General features: G+C 47.4%; 1 protein-coding gene across 1 annotated transcript; it reads left to right on the top strand.

Annotated features, from left to right (window-relative positions):
• The first annotated feature begins 7,400 nt into the window (after positions 1-7,400).
• LOC125538871 (endoglucanase 12) lies at positions 7,401-11,211 on the top strand. Its single transcript, XM_048702178.2, has 4 exons — positions 7,401-7,968; positions 8,692-8,999; positions 9,672-10,442; positions 10,529-11,211. The coding sequence occupies exons 1-4, from the start codon at positions 7,602-7,604 to the stop codon at positions 10,940-10,942; spliced, it is 1,860 nt and encodes a 619-aa protein (XP_048558135.1). The 5' UTR covers positions 7,401-7,601; the 3' UTR covers positions 10,943-11,211.
• Positions 11,212-14,040: the final 2,829 nt, after the last annotated feature.

Here is a 14,040-nt window from a genome sequence, read left to right as displayed (position 1 = left end):
ATATACGGAGGAGGGGGCACCCCATAGACACAACAATTGATCTCTTGATCTCTTAGCCGTGTGCGGTGCCCCCGTCCACCATAACCCACCTCGATCATATCGTAGCGGTGCTTAGGCGAAGCCCTGCGTCGGTAGAACATCATCATCGCCACCACGCCATCGTGCTGACGAAACTCTCCCTCAACACTCGGCTGGATCGGAGTTCGAGGGACGTCATCGAGTTGAACGTGTGCAGAACTCGGAGGTGCCGTGCGTTCGGTACTTGATCGGTCGGATCTTGAAGACGTACGACTACATCAACCGCGTTGTGCTAACGCTTCTGCTTTCGATCTATGAGGGTACGTGGACACACTCTCCCCTCGTTGCTATGCATCACCATGATCTTGCGTGTGCGTAGGATTTTTTTACAAAATTACTACGTTCCCCAACAGGAATTAGGGTTTTGGCTCCGTATCTGGTAGTTTGGGGGTACGTAGGTATATATTGAAGGAAGGAGTACGTCGGTGGAGCAACAGGGGGCCCACGAGGGTGGAGGGCACGCCCAGGGGGGTAGGCGCGCCCCCTACCTCGTGGCCTCCTGGTTGATATCTTGACGTAGGGTCTAAGTCCTCTGGATCACGTTCCCGAAGGTTTCATTCCGTTTGGACTCCGTTTGATATTCTTTTTCTGCGAAACTCTGAAATAGGCAAAAAAACAGCAATTCTAGGCTGGGCCTCCGGTTAATAGGTTAGTCCCAAAAATAATATAAAAGTGTATAATAAAGCCCAATAATGTCCAAAACAGAATATAATATAGCATGGAACAATCAAAAATTATAGATACGTTGGAGACGTATCATGCACCTATTGATTTGTTGCCTCTTCCATCTTTGAAGAAGGTTAATTTTGATGCTAAAAACATGCTGAATTGATTTTAAAAATGCATAAGTTAACATTGCAGATTTGAACCCTTATTTGGGTGAGGAAGATGAGCTTTCATCGAGGACGACTTCATTTCAAGAAGGGGAGGATGATGAGGACATCAATACCATTGTTACACCCACAGCCCCTGCTGCTATACATACTGGACCAATTATTAGAGCTCGTGCACGCCAATTGAATTATCAGGTACTTTCGTTTTTTGGTAATGATTCTAATGTTCATGAGAATATGATGCTGCCTAAATTGGATATATTTGTTTTGCTTAGAAATGAAGGGCCTAGCTTGGACAAGAAAGATGAACCTTGACGCAAGTTCAAGCATGGAGATGATGGCATGCGCAAGGGGAACAAGAACGGAGTTACAAGTGGTGATTCCAGGACTTTGAAGCCACCATAATGAGTGCATGAAGCCTTGAACGAAATATACAAGATGCCACTTCATAAATTTCGTTCAAAGGCTATTCTAGGTGTTGCGTCACCTTATTTTTGGGCCAGGCCCATGTAATTTCGAAATACTTGATTATAGACCGTTTTTAGAGTCCGTATGTGTGGGGAAACAAGAGTTAGGGTTGGTTTCGGACCCCTCCTCCAAGGGCCACGAAATTCCCCCTCTCTCCTCCATATATACAGCCCTTAGGGCATCGTTTAGACTTCGGATTTTGTTTAGATTAAAGTTCGCCATAGCTGTAATTTCACGTACTTCGTTTGTGTTCAACGACCAGACAAAGGCATCACAGAACCCCACCTAATAAAGCTTTCATCTTATATTCGCATTATCCAGATCAGGGGCGAAATCAGGCCTGGGGCAACTGGGGCTGTAGCCCTAGGCGTGGCCCAACTAGCACATAAACACATAGTTGCAAATATTTGAGAATTTGTGATACATACAAGCCCAGCCCCAGGCTTTCGCATCGGCCTGCAAGGCTTCAGCCCATTAGCCCCATTCCAGTCCATCGATCAGATCATACCAATCGCGCATTGCAAGTTTGCAAGTTGACCATTCGATCTGTCGCTCGCTCATCAAGAAAAAGAAAATCCCTTTCCCGATCGGCAACGGAGAAACCCTAGCCTCGCTCGGCTGCGTTGCACGCCTATGTTACCGCCCTCGTCAGTTAACAAACCGCGATTCCCCGCCGCCGGGTCCGGCGTCCTAACCATCCGCCTCTCCTTCTGATCTTCTCCAACTATTGAAATTACAGCGCACACACACTCTGGCGCACAGGTAATATGTACACTGTATCATCCAGTTCTTTCCCTAGTTTCTTTATATTAGGCAAACTTAGTGAATTTGTGCTGTTAAATTATATTACTTAGTCAGTTTTATTTCATGGTCATGAAGAGATTAGAAATCCAAGATGATGAGGACTCGTTCAATTAAATCTTTTTTTCAGGATTGAGGATATTAAGATTATTCTGTGCCATCAAAAAATGAGGAAACACAAGGGGCTACTACCTCTTTCATTTCACAATAATGGTATATTATGCTCTTCTTTTGTAAAATTTCATATGAAGAATTGACCTGGTCTTTAAATACTCGATTTTATGTTTGCAGCTCCCGGTTCTTCTACTATCTTTGGTGAAGAAATGATGGCTTTGAATTAAGCAAATCTTCAATAATTTGGTACCAAACAATGTTTGCAATGATGCACTTTATTAAACTATTTGTCTTACAGAATTTCCTCTAGTGAAATAGTGAACTTATATTTTTTAATGTGAACTTGTGGCATACCTCCAACACACATTGGCGTGCGTGATATTTGTCGTGATTTTTAGTCAGTTAGTTTAGCCCTAGGCTTTGAGAAATCCTGATTCCGCCTCTGATCCAGATTGCAATCTCAGTTTCTTGCTTGTTCTTTGTTTGCTCGCAGGAAACTGACCCTCGTGGTCAGGTTGATCGTGCTCCGGCGTGGTCAATAACCCCTCAGAAGTTGGTTTAGCGATTGCTAAGGCGCGACGTCTCGCACGTTCGTAGTCGGATCGTCAAGGTTGACTCCCGCAGAAAATGATAGCCTCTATCAAAGGGAGTAATAATTAATGTTTGCATGCTTCTAAAATTATGAAATAACTAAAATTAAACTGGAAAATATGTAACTAAGAAATGACATCTTGTACGATGCAGAGAATTAACTTATCTTGCTTACTAAGATATCATGTCTTAGATAAGTGAAGGCAAACCTCCTTTTCTCTACTTATTAAGATGAGCTGTGGGAGGAGGAAGGATAACTGCAAGGAAGAGAAAGAAAAGGAACTAGCCTCACAGTGAAGTGCAACTTATGGAGGCTCATCAACATGGTAATAATATGCTCCACAGATTAGATGGAACCCTTATTAGAAGGTCGACGATGTACCTTGATGTAACTGGGGTGGACGAGGGAGATTGACGAAGGTGCAATATGAAGAAGGGAATTGGGGGGCAGACTTCAGTAAGGGAGAAAGGGGGCTAGGGGGGGTGCAAGATCAGTTAGAGATGAGAGGGGGGATGGAACATGCAAAGCTCTCGCGTACTGAGAGTGAGGGGAAATGGAAGACACAAAGCTCGAGGTGTAGCTCCATCCTTTAAATTATTATGTCGTTAGCTTTGATTTTAAAAAATAAATGAAAAACAGTAACATCTATAACAAACCTAAAACGTCCCTCTAAGTAACTGAATTCACTTTGAGTTAATAAAAACGTCCTTTATAAAAATAATACTCTCTTTGATTCAAAATAAGCGTCAAGGTTTTAGTTCAACGGTGGTAACTGAATTCATCAACTCAAAAAAAAGTAACCAAATTCATATCGAACCAGAACACAAAACTGGTGATGAAAAGCATCTATAGCCGGAGGCCTCAAACACGTCTCAAATGCCTCGGCGGGCTGACCGGCTGTAGTTGGATGGCGAGGAGCTTCACCGCCTACGATTCCATACTAGTATTGCAAAACAACCAGGACCGGGCGTTCGTTGATGATGGCAGTTTGGTACTGTCGGTGAGGAATAAAAATCCCTCCATGCAACATATGCTCGCCCATCTTGCCGATTTGTCGGTGTCTGAATTTCTTATGGGTCCAACAACTCGACAGGATTAGTTTTTAGCCCCTGGCCAGTGGCATGTCCCTTTCCCCCCGCTTCTTCCACTAATCAATCCTCCATTTGTATATTCGCCCTAACCGACGCCGCTGGCTAGCTCACTTGGTCCTCCAAATTCATTGATCAAAAGTTACATTGCCACCGTCCCAAGTTTCTCCACGAATTTGTGTTGCCTCTTTTGACGCAGAACATTAAATTCGTTGCTTAAGAAATAGGCTTAATTAATAGGATTGCTTCTGAATTTCACAAGTCCACACGCTGACACACGTCGCTAGTCTTCCAGCTGCACTGCTGCAGCTTCCCTTCCGTCCGTCCACAGTTGTTTTCCCGGCCTGCCTGTCATGGTCTGAAATCCGGTGAAAGATCGCTGTACTCCAGCCGTCGCTTGGCGACCGGGGCATCCATGGCCTGCGTGCCCAGTTGCAACACGAAAGGAGCGAGCTGATGAGGATACGCCCACATCTAGCAGGACCTACCACTAAATCATAGAAAATCAACGACGCGTAAATAATTGATGGTGATGCCAACCTCTCGCCAGGCTGAGCATGCGGACACTTGGGAATAAACAATGCCGCGTCGATGGGCTAGCAAGAAGAGCTCGCGCGCTCCATGTGTCCTCCACCTTTGACTGAGCCTGGAGCGACCGACACTCATCGCGCATGGTGGTTGAGATTGCAGCTTTCATCCAACTACTGAATCGTAATTTTCTAGTACCTTTTTTAGATGAATGCTCTGTTAATTAACCCGCAGAAGTTCGATGTCACACGAAGCTCTTTTCACCGGATCACCTTTCCCCTAGTGCAGATGTTAACAAACTGGATTGTCTCAAAAAAAAAGTTAACAAACTGGAGGTCTTCTTTTAAAAAAACTGAATATTAACGTTAATCAGGCGTCTCGAACGGCCGATGGATGGGGACGGATCGCTGCATGCATGTTGTACACATGCGCACGCATGACAAAAGTAACAAGCACACCCCATGTTATTAGATTATATAATGATGTGCTGTTGATTGATCGATTGATGGGTGCCAAATCATCGCTGGGACTGGCAGCGAGCTTCCTCGCTCGATCGCGCGCATAAACATGAACAGAACAGGAGATCTGTTCTTTCGTTCCCAATCCCATAAATATTCCGATATGCGCGAGCAGAGGAGGACACCCCACCATTCCGTCCGTCCCGCTCTGCTCTGAAGCGTCTGGAACGGAATATCTGAATGTGCCCCCACCAAACGCGCACATGGAAAGCAATTACAAAAATCGGTTTCTCCCCTGTCCGTTCGATCTTTCGCCCGGTTCGCGGTTCGGGGGCGTCTCGGTGTCAAGCGACCTGTCGGCGCCGGCTGCACTTTTACTATGCGCCAAAGTGTGCGTGCTCAGACTGGCCAACGTCGCGTCGCTCGATCCCGGGTGGATCCCAATGACGTCGCCAACGCGGTCAGGGAAGGGCGCCGCTGCAACGGGTACACAGCGTGCACGCCTACCTCGTGTGCGCGCGAAAAAAGGGAGGAGGTTGCTACGTCCACGTACGTGCATGGCGCATGCTCATGGATCTTCCAACGATACCAATCAATACCGTGATGATTTTTAACTAACATAGGCATCATACAATACCACACATGATCTAATAATGGAGGCACTAATTGAGACTTATATACGTTTCTAGTCACAAAAATTAACAAGACGCACGTTAAAGACTTCCCGACTGTCATCGACAAGGTCAGGATGGCTCCCGTATGGGAGCGGCGACAGTGTCGTGTGTCGGCTCGTTCTGCCGGCGCCAGTGGTCGTTCAGTGGTCCATGGATCATGATGTAATTTTTTATTATGTTTGAGGTGTTTTGTACTTCCGGTGAATCTTTATAAGAGATTTGATCATTTTTGCAAAAACAAAAAGAACTAGACAAACGAGAATATGGTTTGTGCGGATATGATCGTTGTTGCTGTTTCTAGATCGTTGCTTTCAATGCTTTCGGTTTTTTTTTTCTTTTCCTTTGTATAGACATATCTTTCTATGCGTGTGTGTTGATGTTGATTTTGTTCATCATAGTTATGCAGAGGTTGGCCCTTGATGATTTATTTCGAGTCGATTAAATTAGATCCATCCTTTATGAAAAATAAAAGACTAACAAGATTAGCTCGAACTACGCTGAGTCCATATATATAGCCATTAGTTCATAAATAGGAAAGGGGTAAAAGATCCGACATTTTAGAGTTTGGCCCTGCAGCGGATATAGTGTAAATATTCATGTAATCATTTTTATCTTCTGTATCAGTAAAAATAGCTAGGCACTTTCTACTCCTTATCCCATGGATGAATCTTCGAGCTATTAATGTGGGTGCACCGATGATTTTAACGAACATAGAAACGTATGCTCTAGTAATGGAGTTGGCAAGGCAACATATCCTACTTGGAAAATTAATGGAAATACTATAATATCTAGTTTCATAAAATAATAAGATGTGCATACTAAAAGTACATTTCCTTAGACAACATTAGACAGACAGGAATAGCACGAGCTGCATTGGGTCCATATACGACAATTGGTTCATAACTAGAAACATGTTGGCTAGAATGCGACATTTCAGAATTGGTTGAGTATAAGTAAAACGTTTATGTCATATCTTGCCTTCTGAAACAACCAAGTTATACTGGCACTTTCTACTCCTTATCGAGTGACACGTAACTATTTCCCCAATTAATATTGTTCGAGATTAATTTCAAGAGCAACTAGTGTCCGGAAACTAATCGTGATACTTGTTCTCAAGGGGGAAAATATTTAGGGTTTAGTTGGGGTTTCTTGATGATGATTGAATTCGCTGAAACATACATAATGGAAAATGAGCCAAAGGAACTTATTTGTAAATGTATACTCTCACTTGCTCTATGTCGACATAGAAGAAGATGCCACTGTAATGAAAAATGAGCCGAAGGAACTTATTTCTACACTAATTCATCGCCACCGCCATGGCACTGCAGCTTGGACAACAAAACCTAAAAACATAGCAAAAAAAAAACACAATACGGAGAAACTAGCCCCTTGCATCGTGTTGTCGGAATAGCGAATTAAGGTCGCTTGTGGGAAGGCGGAGCCGAGGAGGGGTTGATGTGGCATCGCCTCTGTAGATCGTTAAGATTATATTGCGTTATATGGACTTACGGAGCCAAGAGCATTGGCCACAAAAGATCATAAAACCACTAATAGAAAGGTGCGCATCATTTGGTTGGTGGCCGTAGCAGTGCAGCACAAGCGGTACATCAGCGCGGCAAAAAGGCGTAGTAACTCTGGAAGAGACCCCAACAACCCTTCGTTCCCCACCTCCACTCCCACTCGCTTCCAGTCCCCACACGGCGCGGGTGCGACGGTGGCACGCCTCCCCCAGCTCCTCAAGTCAACCGCCCCCCTCCCCTCCCCTTCAAAACTCCCCACCCGGCCACCGCACCACACCCAGCTTCCTCCGGCCTCCGCACCTCACCGCCAGTAAGACACTCCCCAGCTGGGTGTCCGGCTCCGGCCGTTCATGCGCTGATCGACCGCCCGAAACCGCGCGCGCGCGAGCCAACTCCGACCAAGAAAGCCCCAGCGGCCGGCGGCCGTCCAGGAGGGGGGGAGCCACCATGCACTCCCAGAACCACTGGGGCGGGGCGTTCGACATCGACGGCGCGGAGGACGACCAGAGCCGCAACATGGACATCGACCGCGGCGCGCTGCAGCACCAGCACCAGCTGGACGAGACGCAGCAGAGCTGGCTGCTCGGCCCGCCGGAGGCCAAGAAGAAGGACCGCTACGTCGACCTCGGCTGCGTCGTCGTCAAGCGCAAGCTCCTCTGGTGGATGCTCTGGGCCGTCCTCGGCGCCTTCGTCCTCATCGGCCTCCCCATCATCATCGCCAAGAACATCCCCAAGAAGAAGCCCCATGCCCCGCCCCCCGACAAGTACACCGACGCCCTCCACAAGGCCCTCCTCTTCTTCAACGCCCAGAAATGTGAGCTCCCCTCCTCCTCCTTCACTCCTCCACCTCCTCTGCTTCTGCTTCTGCTCTGCTTATGGATGATCAATTCTCTGATTCCTAGTGCTCTGCGGATCCGCCTTTGATCGAGTCCCAAGTCTGTCTGAACTCAAGAATTCGCGTAGAAATCGCTGCGTAACAGTAGAACATTAAATATTGTACGTAGTTTTGATCTGTGATCTTAAGTGCGCAATTACACCTTGATCTTGAATCTTGATCTTGATGGCAAGCAAAAAGGGAGAAAGAAAGGGAGACCACCACGTAGTCTGTGATCGGGAGCTGGGTACAGCTGCGTACGACGGCAACCCCCACGCTTGGAATGTTATGCCGTCCTGCTCACGGTCTGTCCCTGCCCCCTCGCAGAAAGTGACAAGCTGATATTCAGAGAAATCTCTGGAAATTTCAAAGTACGAATCTCGGCACGTTCACGCACATGTAGGCCAGCCAGTTGATCCATTCTTTAGCTTAGCCCCGCACATGGATGTCGCGGTAGATCTTGCCTATGCTCTGCTTCTGGATCTCGCCAGATGCAAAGCATCCGCATTTCTAGATCCTGATCTGCCTTGCAAGTTGAATTGTCAGCTTCTTACTAGGAGTGCTTTACAAGCTTAATCTTGTCTACTGTAATCAGAAATTCAGAATTCGGTAGTACCGTTCATGGATCTAACGAACATTTTGCTGTTTGTGGTGATATGACAGCCGGCAAGCTTCCTAAGAACAACGGCATCCCGTGGCGCGGGAACTCGGGGATGAAGGACGGCGCGGACCTGCCGGACGTGAAGGGCGGCCTGGTGGGCGGGTACTACGACGCCGGCGACAACATCAAGTTCCACTTCCCGATGGCCTTCTCCATGACGCTGCTGAGCTGGTCGGTGGTGGAGTACGCCGACAGGTACAAGGCGATCGGGGAGTACGACCACGTGAGGGAGCTCATAAAGTGGGGAACCGACTACCTGCTGCTCACCTTCAACTCCTCCGCCTCCACCATCAACAAGCTCTACAGTCAGGTGAGCTCTCCCCATCACTCCGTCCGTCCATCTCGACCGTTCGTTGAAAATCGCACGGTGAAAACATCAAGCAAGCATTTAAAGAGCGAGACTTTTTTGGAAATCATATTTGAAAGTAAGTTCAGTTGAGAACATTAACTAGAAAAGGCATATATGGAGGAGAGCTTTGCTTAAAGTGGTGCTTTTCATCTGTTGAATGTAAAAGGCATAAAGATAGAGAAAGGGGGTGTGCAATAATGCGACTGGCGTGGCCGATTCAGTGTGCACCGCCCAACAGCTAGCCTTGTTTTCCAGCAAGAAATGTTGATGGGCACGCACGCGGCACAGCCAACAACCTTTGACTCTTATCACTTGAGATCAGTAGGCTATCTAGGGTTCGACCCCCAATTATCTACTCCCTCCGTTTCGATTTACTCGTCGTAATTTTAGTTCAAAGGGAGTACATGCTAACATGTGCTTAGCGGGGCATGCCATGTTACCCCAACTCTCCAAGCCAATTTAACTATCCTCACTGCAGCTCATTCAGAGTACCAAGTAGTAGAGTAGCTGTTCACGATCCGATCCGAAGATGCTCTCCAACTTGTGTTCACATTTTTGTCACACCCGATCGGTTCACCATCACAAAGCAAAATACAAAGGAAAATTTTGACACGTTCGTGCTTGTGCCTGCAGGTGGGTACTGCCAAGATCAACGGCAGCACGCCGGACGACCACTACTGCTGGAACCGGCCGGAGGACATGGCGTACCCGCGGCCGGTGCAGCAGGCGAGCGCGGCGCCGGACCTGGGCGGCGAGGTGGCGGCGGCGCTGGCCTCCGCCTCCATCGTGTTCCGCGACAACCCGGCCTACTCCAAGAAGCTGGTGAGGGGCGCGGCGACGGTGTACAAGTTCGCGCGCGCCAACGGGAAGCGCACCCCCTACTCGCGGGGCAACCCGGCCATCGAGTACTACTACAACTCCACCAGCTACTGGGACGAGTTCATGTGGAGCGCCTCCTGGATGTACTACGCCACCGGCAACAACAGCTACATCAGCTTCGCCACCGACCCGCGTCTCCCCAAGAACGCCAAGGCCTTCTTCAACATCCTCGACTTCTCCGTCTTCAGCTGGGACAACAAGCTCCCCGGCGCCACGCTGCTGCTCTCGCGCCTCCGCATGTTCCTCAACCCCGGCTACCCCTACGAGGAGTCGCTCATGGGATACCACAACGTCACCAGCATGAACATGTGCATGTATTTTCCCAAGTTCAATGCGTTTAACTTCACCAAGGGCGGCCTCGCGCAGTTCAACCACGGCCAGGGCCAGGCGCTGCAGTACGCCGTCGCCAACTCCTTCCTCGCCGCGCTCTACGCCGACTACATGGAGTCCGTCAACGTCCCCGGCTGGTACTGCGGCCCCAACTTCATGACCGTCGACGACCTCCGCTCCTTCGCCAAATCCCAGGTATTTCTTCTTCTTTTAACCGATCTTATCGTCGTTGGTAAATTATGCAATGCGTGGCTTAACTGTGTGTCATGGTGGTCGAGCAGCTGAACTACATTCTTGGGGACAACCCGATGAAGATGAGCTACGTGGTGGGGTACGGCAAGAAGTACCCGAAGCGGCTGCACCACCGCGGGGCGTCCACGCCCAAGAACGGGATCAAGTACTCGTGCACCGGCGGCAACAAGTGGCGCGACTCCAAGAAGGCCGACCCTCACGTGCTCGTCGGCGCCATGGTCGGCGGCCCGGACAAGAACGACAAGTTCAAGGACGCGAGGATCAGCTACGCGCAGAACGAGCCCACGCTCGTCGGCAACGCCGGGCTCGTCGCCGCGCTCGTCGCCATCACCAACAGCGGCCGCGGCACGGGCGTCGGCGCCGTCGACAAGAACACCATGTTCTCCGCCGTGCCGCCCATGTTCCCCGCCGCTCCGCCGCCGCCGGCCACGTGGAAGCCGTGAGGAGAGCTCTGCCCGGCCGGCCGGTTTTTACGCCGGCGTTGAGCAGATCGATCAGGTTCGGTTGGTAGTGCAATTTTCTGGCCATCATGTAAAATTCTTTTGTACTATTATACGTACACACGTTAACCGTGGCGCGCGATACGACGGTGGCATGCCTCACGCATGGCCTGTACTACTGTAGATGTTTCTTGTGCACAATTTGGGTATGGACAATTAATGGATACTTGTTGATTCCCAGAGAAGAACTAATGGAGTAAGTGTTCACAGTAGTACTATCAATGTATCATGCCATCTCCAATGCTCGATCACTCTCTAGACGCTTACAGTGAACAAAATAAATATCTGAAGAATCTAGCAGTATCGGTTCGCGGGAATTAGTGACAGGGAATGAGAGTTTGAAAGGTATAAGACCTAGTGAAAGAAAATTACAATATAAGGAGTATAATACTCCATCCGTTCCAAAATACTTGACTTCCATTTGTCTAAAATGGATGTACCTATATACTAAAACATGTCTAGATACATCTATATTTTGACAAATAAAAGTTATGTATTGTGAAACGGAAGGAGTACAAGGCATATACTCCCTCCGTTCCGAATTACTTGTCTTGGATTTGTATCTAGACTCATTTTAGTGCTAGATACCTCCGTATCTAGACAAATCCAAGACAAGTAATTCGAAACGGAGGAAGTAATTCATTGTTTGGTTGAGTAGCGAGAGAAGGGGAAAGGGAATTAAGAGCATCTTTAGCCGACCCCTTCTAATTTAACTCCTTATATGCCTCCTCAAGCTTGACTCCTCAAAAGAGGAACATCATGTATGCTCACTCACTCACTTCACTTCACAACACGTCATGTCATGTCACGTGCGCGTTGCGACATGACTCATGAATTGAGTTCGTTTTCAGGCTAATGTTATGTTCCTTGTTGAAAGAACTAAAATTTTGCACGATAATCTACTACCTAATTTTGGGTGTATGGGTGTATGCAACACTCGAGCTCACTATTGACACATTTTGTACTTTGAGAGAGTTTTTCCCACCACATGTCAGTTGGATCTCTTCACACTCCCACAGGTCCTCTCCATATAAAAGAAATACAAAGGAGGGAGAGTACACCTAACAGATAGCAGTAGATAGAACATACACTCTCGCAGAGTTCCTTGTGGTGAGTTGCTTTTTTGGCGATCCCATCCTGACGACTGCGTGCACGAACGTACGGGAGAGAAGACCTCTGAATCCGTGTGTTCCATGAGAATATGCACCGAGATGAGGGGCAATAAGGTTTTTCGGAAACGTCACGACGTGACTTCTCACTCAAGTTCGACTACATCCTCGAGCCCCATCTACCTGCCTGCTTCCACTACTTTCTCTACGACAGCCGATGACTTGGTCTTCACCACCATGGTTGGCGATGCTATTGCACCGGAGTTTCTGGTGAACTCGTATGTTCTAAACCTCTCTCCGTTAACATGTGCCTTTGGTTAATATCTATACATGCTAGATGTCCCTAGTATGTGGTATGCGACCTGCCATGTTAGTATTCCTGTGATGATGTTAATCTAGATTAAAATTAATAAAAAATTGCCTAATATCCTAACAATTCAAAAATCTTATATGTTTAGGCAATTTTCGTTGACACTCTGCTGGTGCTCTGTAACCGAGCCTACTTATGGGTGCTTGCTGATAACCCACGAGTACAGGAGATCGCAACAGTTTTCGAGGGTAGAGTATTCAACCCAAATTTATAGATTCGACACAAGGGGAGCCAAAGAATATTTGAAGGTATTAGCAGCTGAGTTGTCAATTCAACCACACATGGAGATTAATTATCTGCAGCAAAGTGATCAGTAGCAAAGTAATATGATAGTTTTGATAATAGTGACAGCAGTAACAGTAATGGTAGCAGTGATATCAGTAGTTTTGTAGCAAGCACACTAGTGGCGATAGCAGTAGTAACTTAGCAAGAACAATATAAGATAAATTCATAGGCATTGGATCGATGACTTGTTGGATGATATTCATCATGAGACAGTTATAACTTAGGGCGATATGGCACTAGATACAATTCATCAATATAATGTAGGCATGTATTCCGTAAATAGTCATACGTGCTTATGAAAAGAACTTGCATGACATCTTTTGTCCTACCCTCCCGTGGCAGCGGGGTCCTATTGGAAACTAAGGGATATTAAGGCCTCCTTTTAGTAGAGAACTGGAACAAAGCATTAACACACGGTGAATACATGAACTCCTCAAACTACGGTCATCACCGGGAGTGGTCCGACTATTGTCACTCCGGGGTTGCCGGATCATAACACGTAGTAGGTGACTATAACTTGCAATCAGATCTAGAACATGGATGTAATGGTGATAATATAAACGATTCAGATTTGAAATCATGGCACACGGACCCAAAGTGACAAGCATTAAGCATGGTAAAGTCATAGCAACATCAATCTTCGAACATAGTGAATACTAGGGATCAAACCCTAACAAAACTAACTCGATTACATGATGAATCTCATCCAACTCCTCACCGACCAGCGAGCCTACGAAGGAATTACTCACTCCCGGTGGGGAGCATCATGGAATTGGCGAGGGAGAAGGGTTGGTGATGACGAAGAACGAAGATCCTCCTCTCCAGAGCCCCAAACGGACTCCAGATCTGGCCTCCCGATGAAGAACGGGAGGTGATGGCGGCTCCGTCTCGTGGATCGCGATAATTCTTTCTTCTTGATTTTTTTTCCTGAAAAAAAGGATTTTATAATGTCGGTTTCAGGGTCTACGGGGCCACCTGGTGGGGACAACCCACCTGGGCGCGCTAGGAGGGGGGGCGCCTTGGTGGGTTGTGCCCATCCAGGTGCCCCCCTCCGGTGGTTCTTGGCTCCAGAAATTCTTGTTTATTGTATGAAAAATCCTCGCAAAATTTCGTTCCATTCCGAGAACTTTTATTTCTGCACAAAAACAACACCATGATAGTTCTGCTGAAAACAATATCAGTCTGGGGTTAGTTTTCAATCAAATCATGCAAATTAGAACCCAAAATAAGAGGAAAAGCGTTAGGAAAAGTAGATACGTTGAAGACGTATCACTTGC

Source organism: Triticum urartu, chromosome 2A (assembly GCF_056163025.1).
Source record: "Triticum urartu cultivar PI428250 chromosome 2A, HENAU_Tu73, whole genome shotgun sequence".
Taxonomy (NCBI): Eukaryota; Viridiplantae; Streptophyta; class Magnoliopsida; order Poales; family Poaceae; genus Triticum; species Triticum urartu.
This window is presented reverse-complemented; position numbering and strand designations above follow the sequence as displayed.

Coding starts and splice junctions, on each gene's coding strand:
- LOC125538871 (XM_048702178.2), top strand. CDS start 7,602: ATGCACTCCCAGAACCACTGGGGCGGGGCGTTCGACATCGACGGCGCG. Junction 7,969..8,691: donor CTTCTTCAACGCCCAGAAAT/GTGAGCTCCCCT, acceptor GTGATATGACAG/CCGGCAAGCTTCCTAAGAAC. Junction 9,000..9,671: donor TCAACAAGCTCTACAGTCAG/GTGAGCTCTCCC, acceptor TTGTGCCTGCAG/GTGGGTACTGCCAAGATCAA.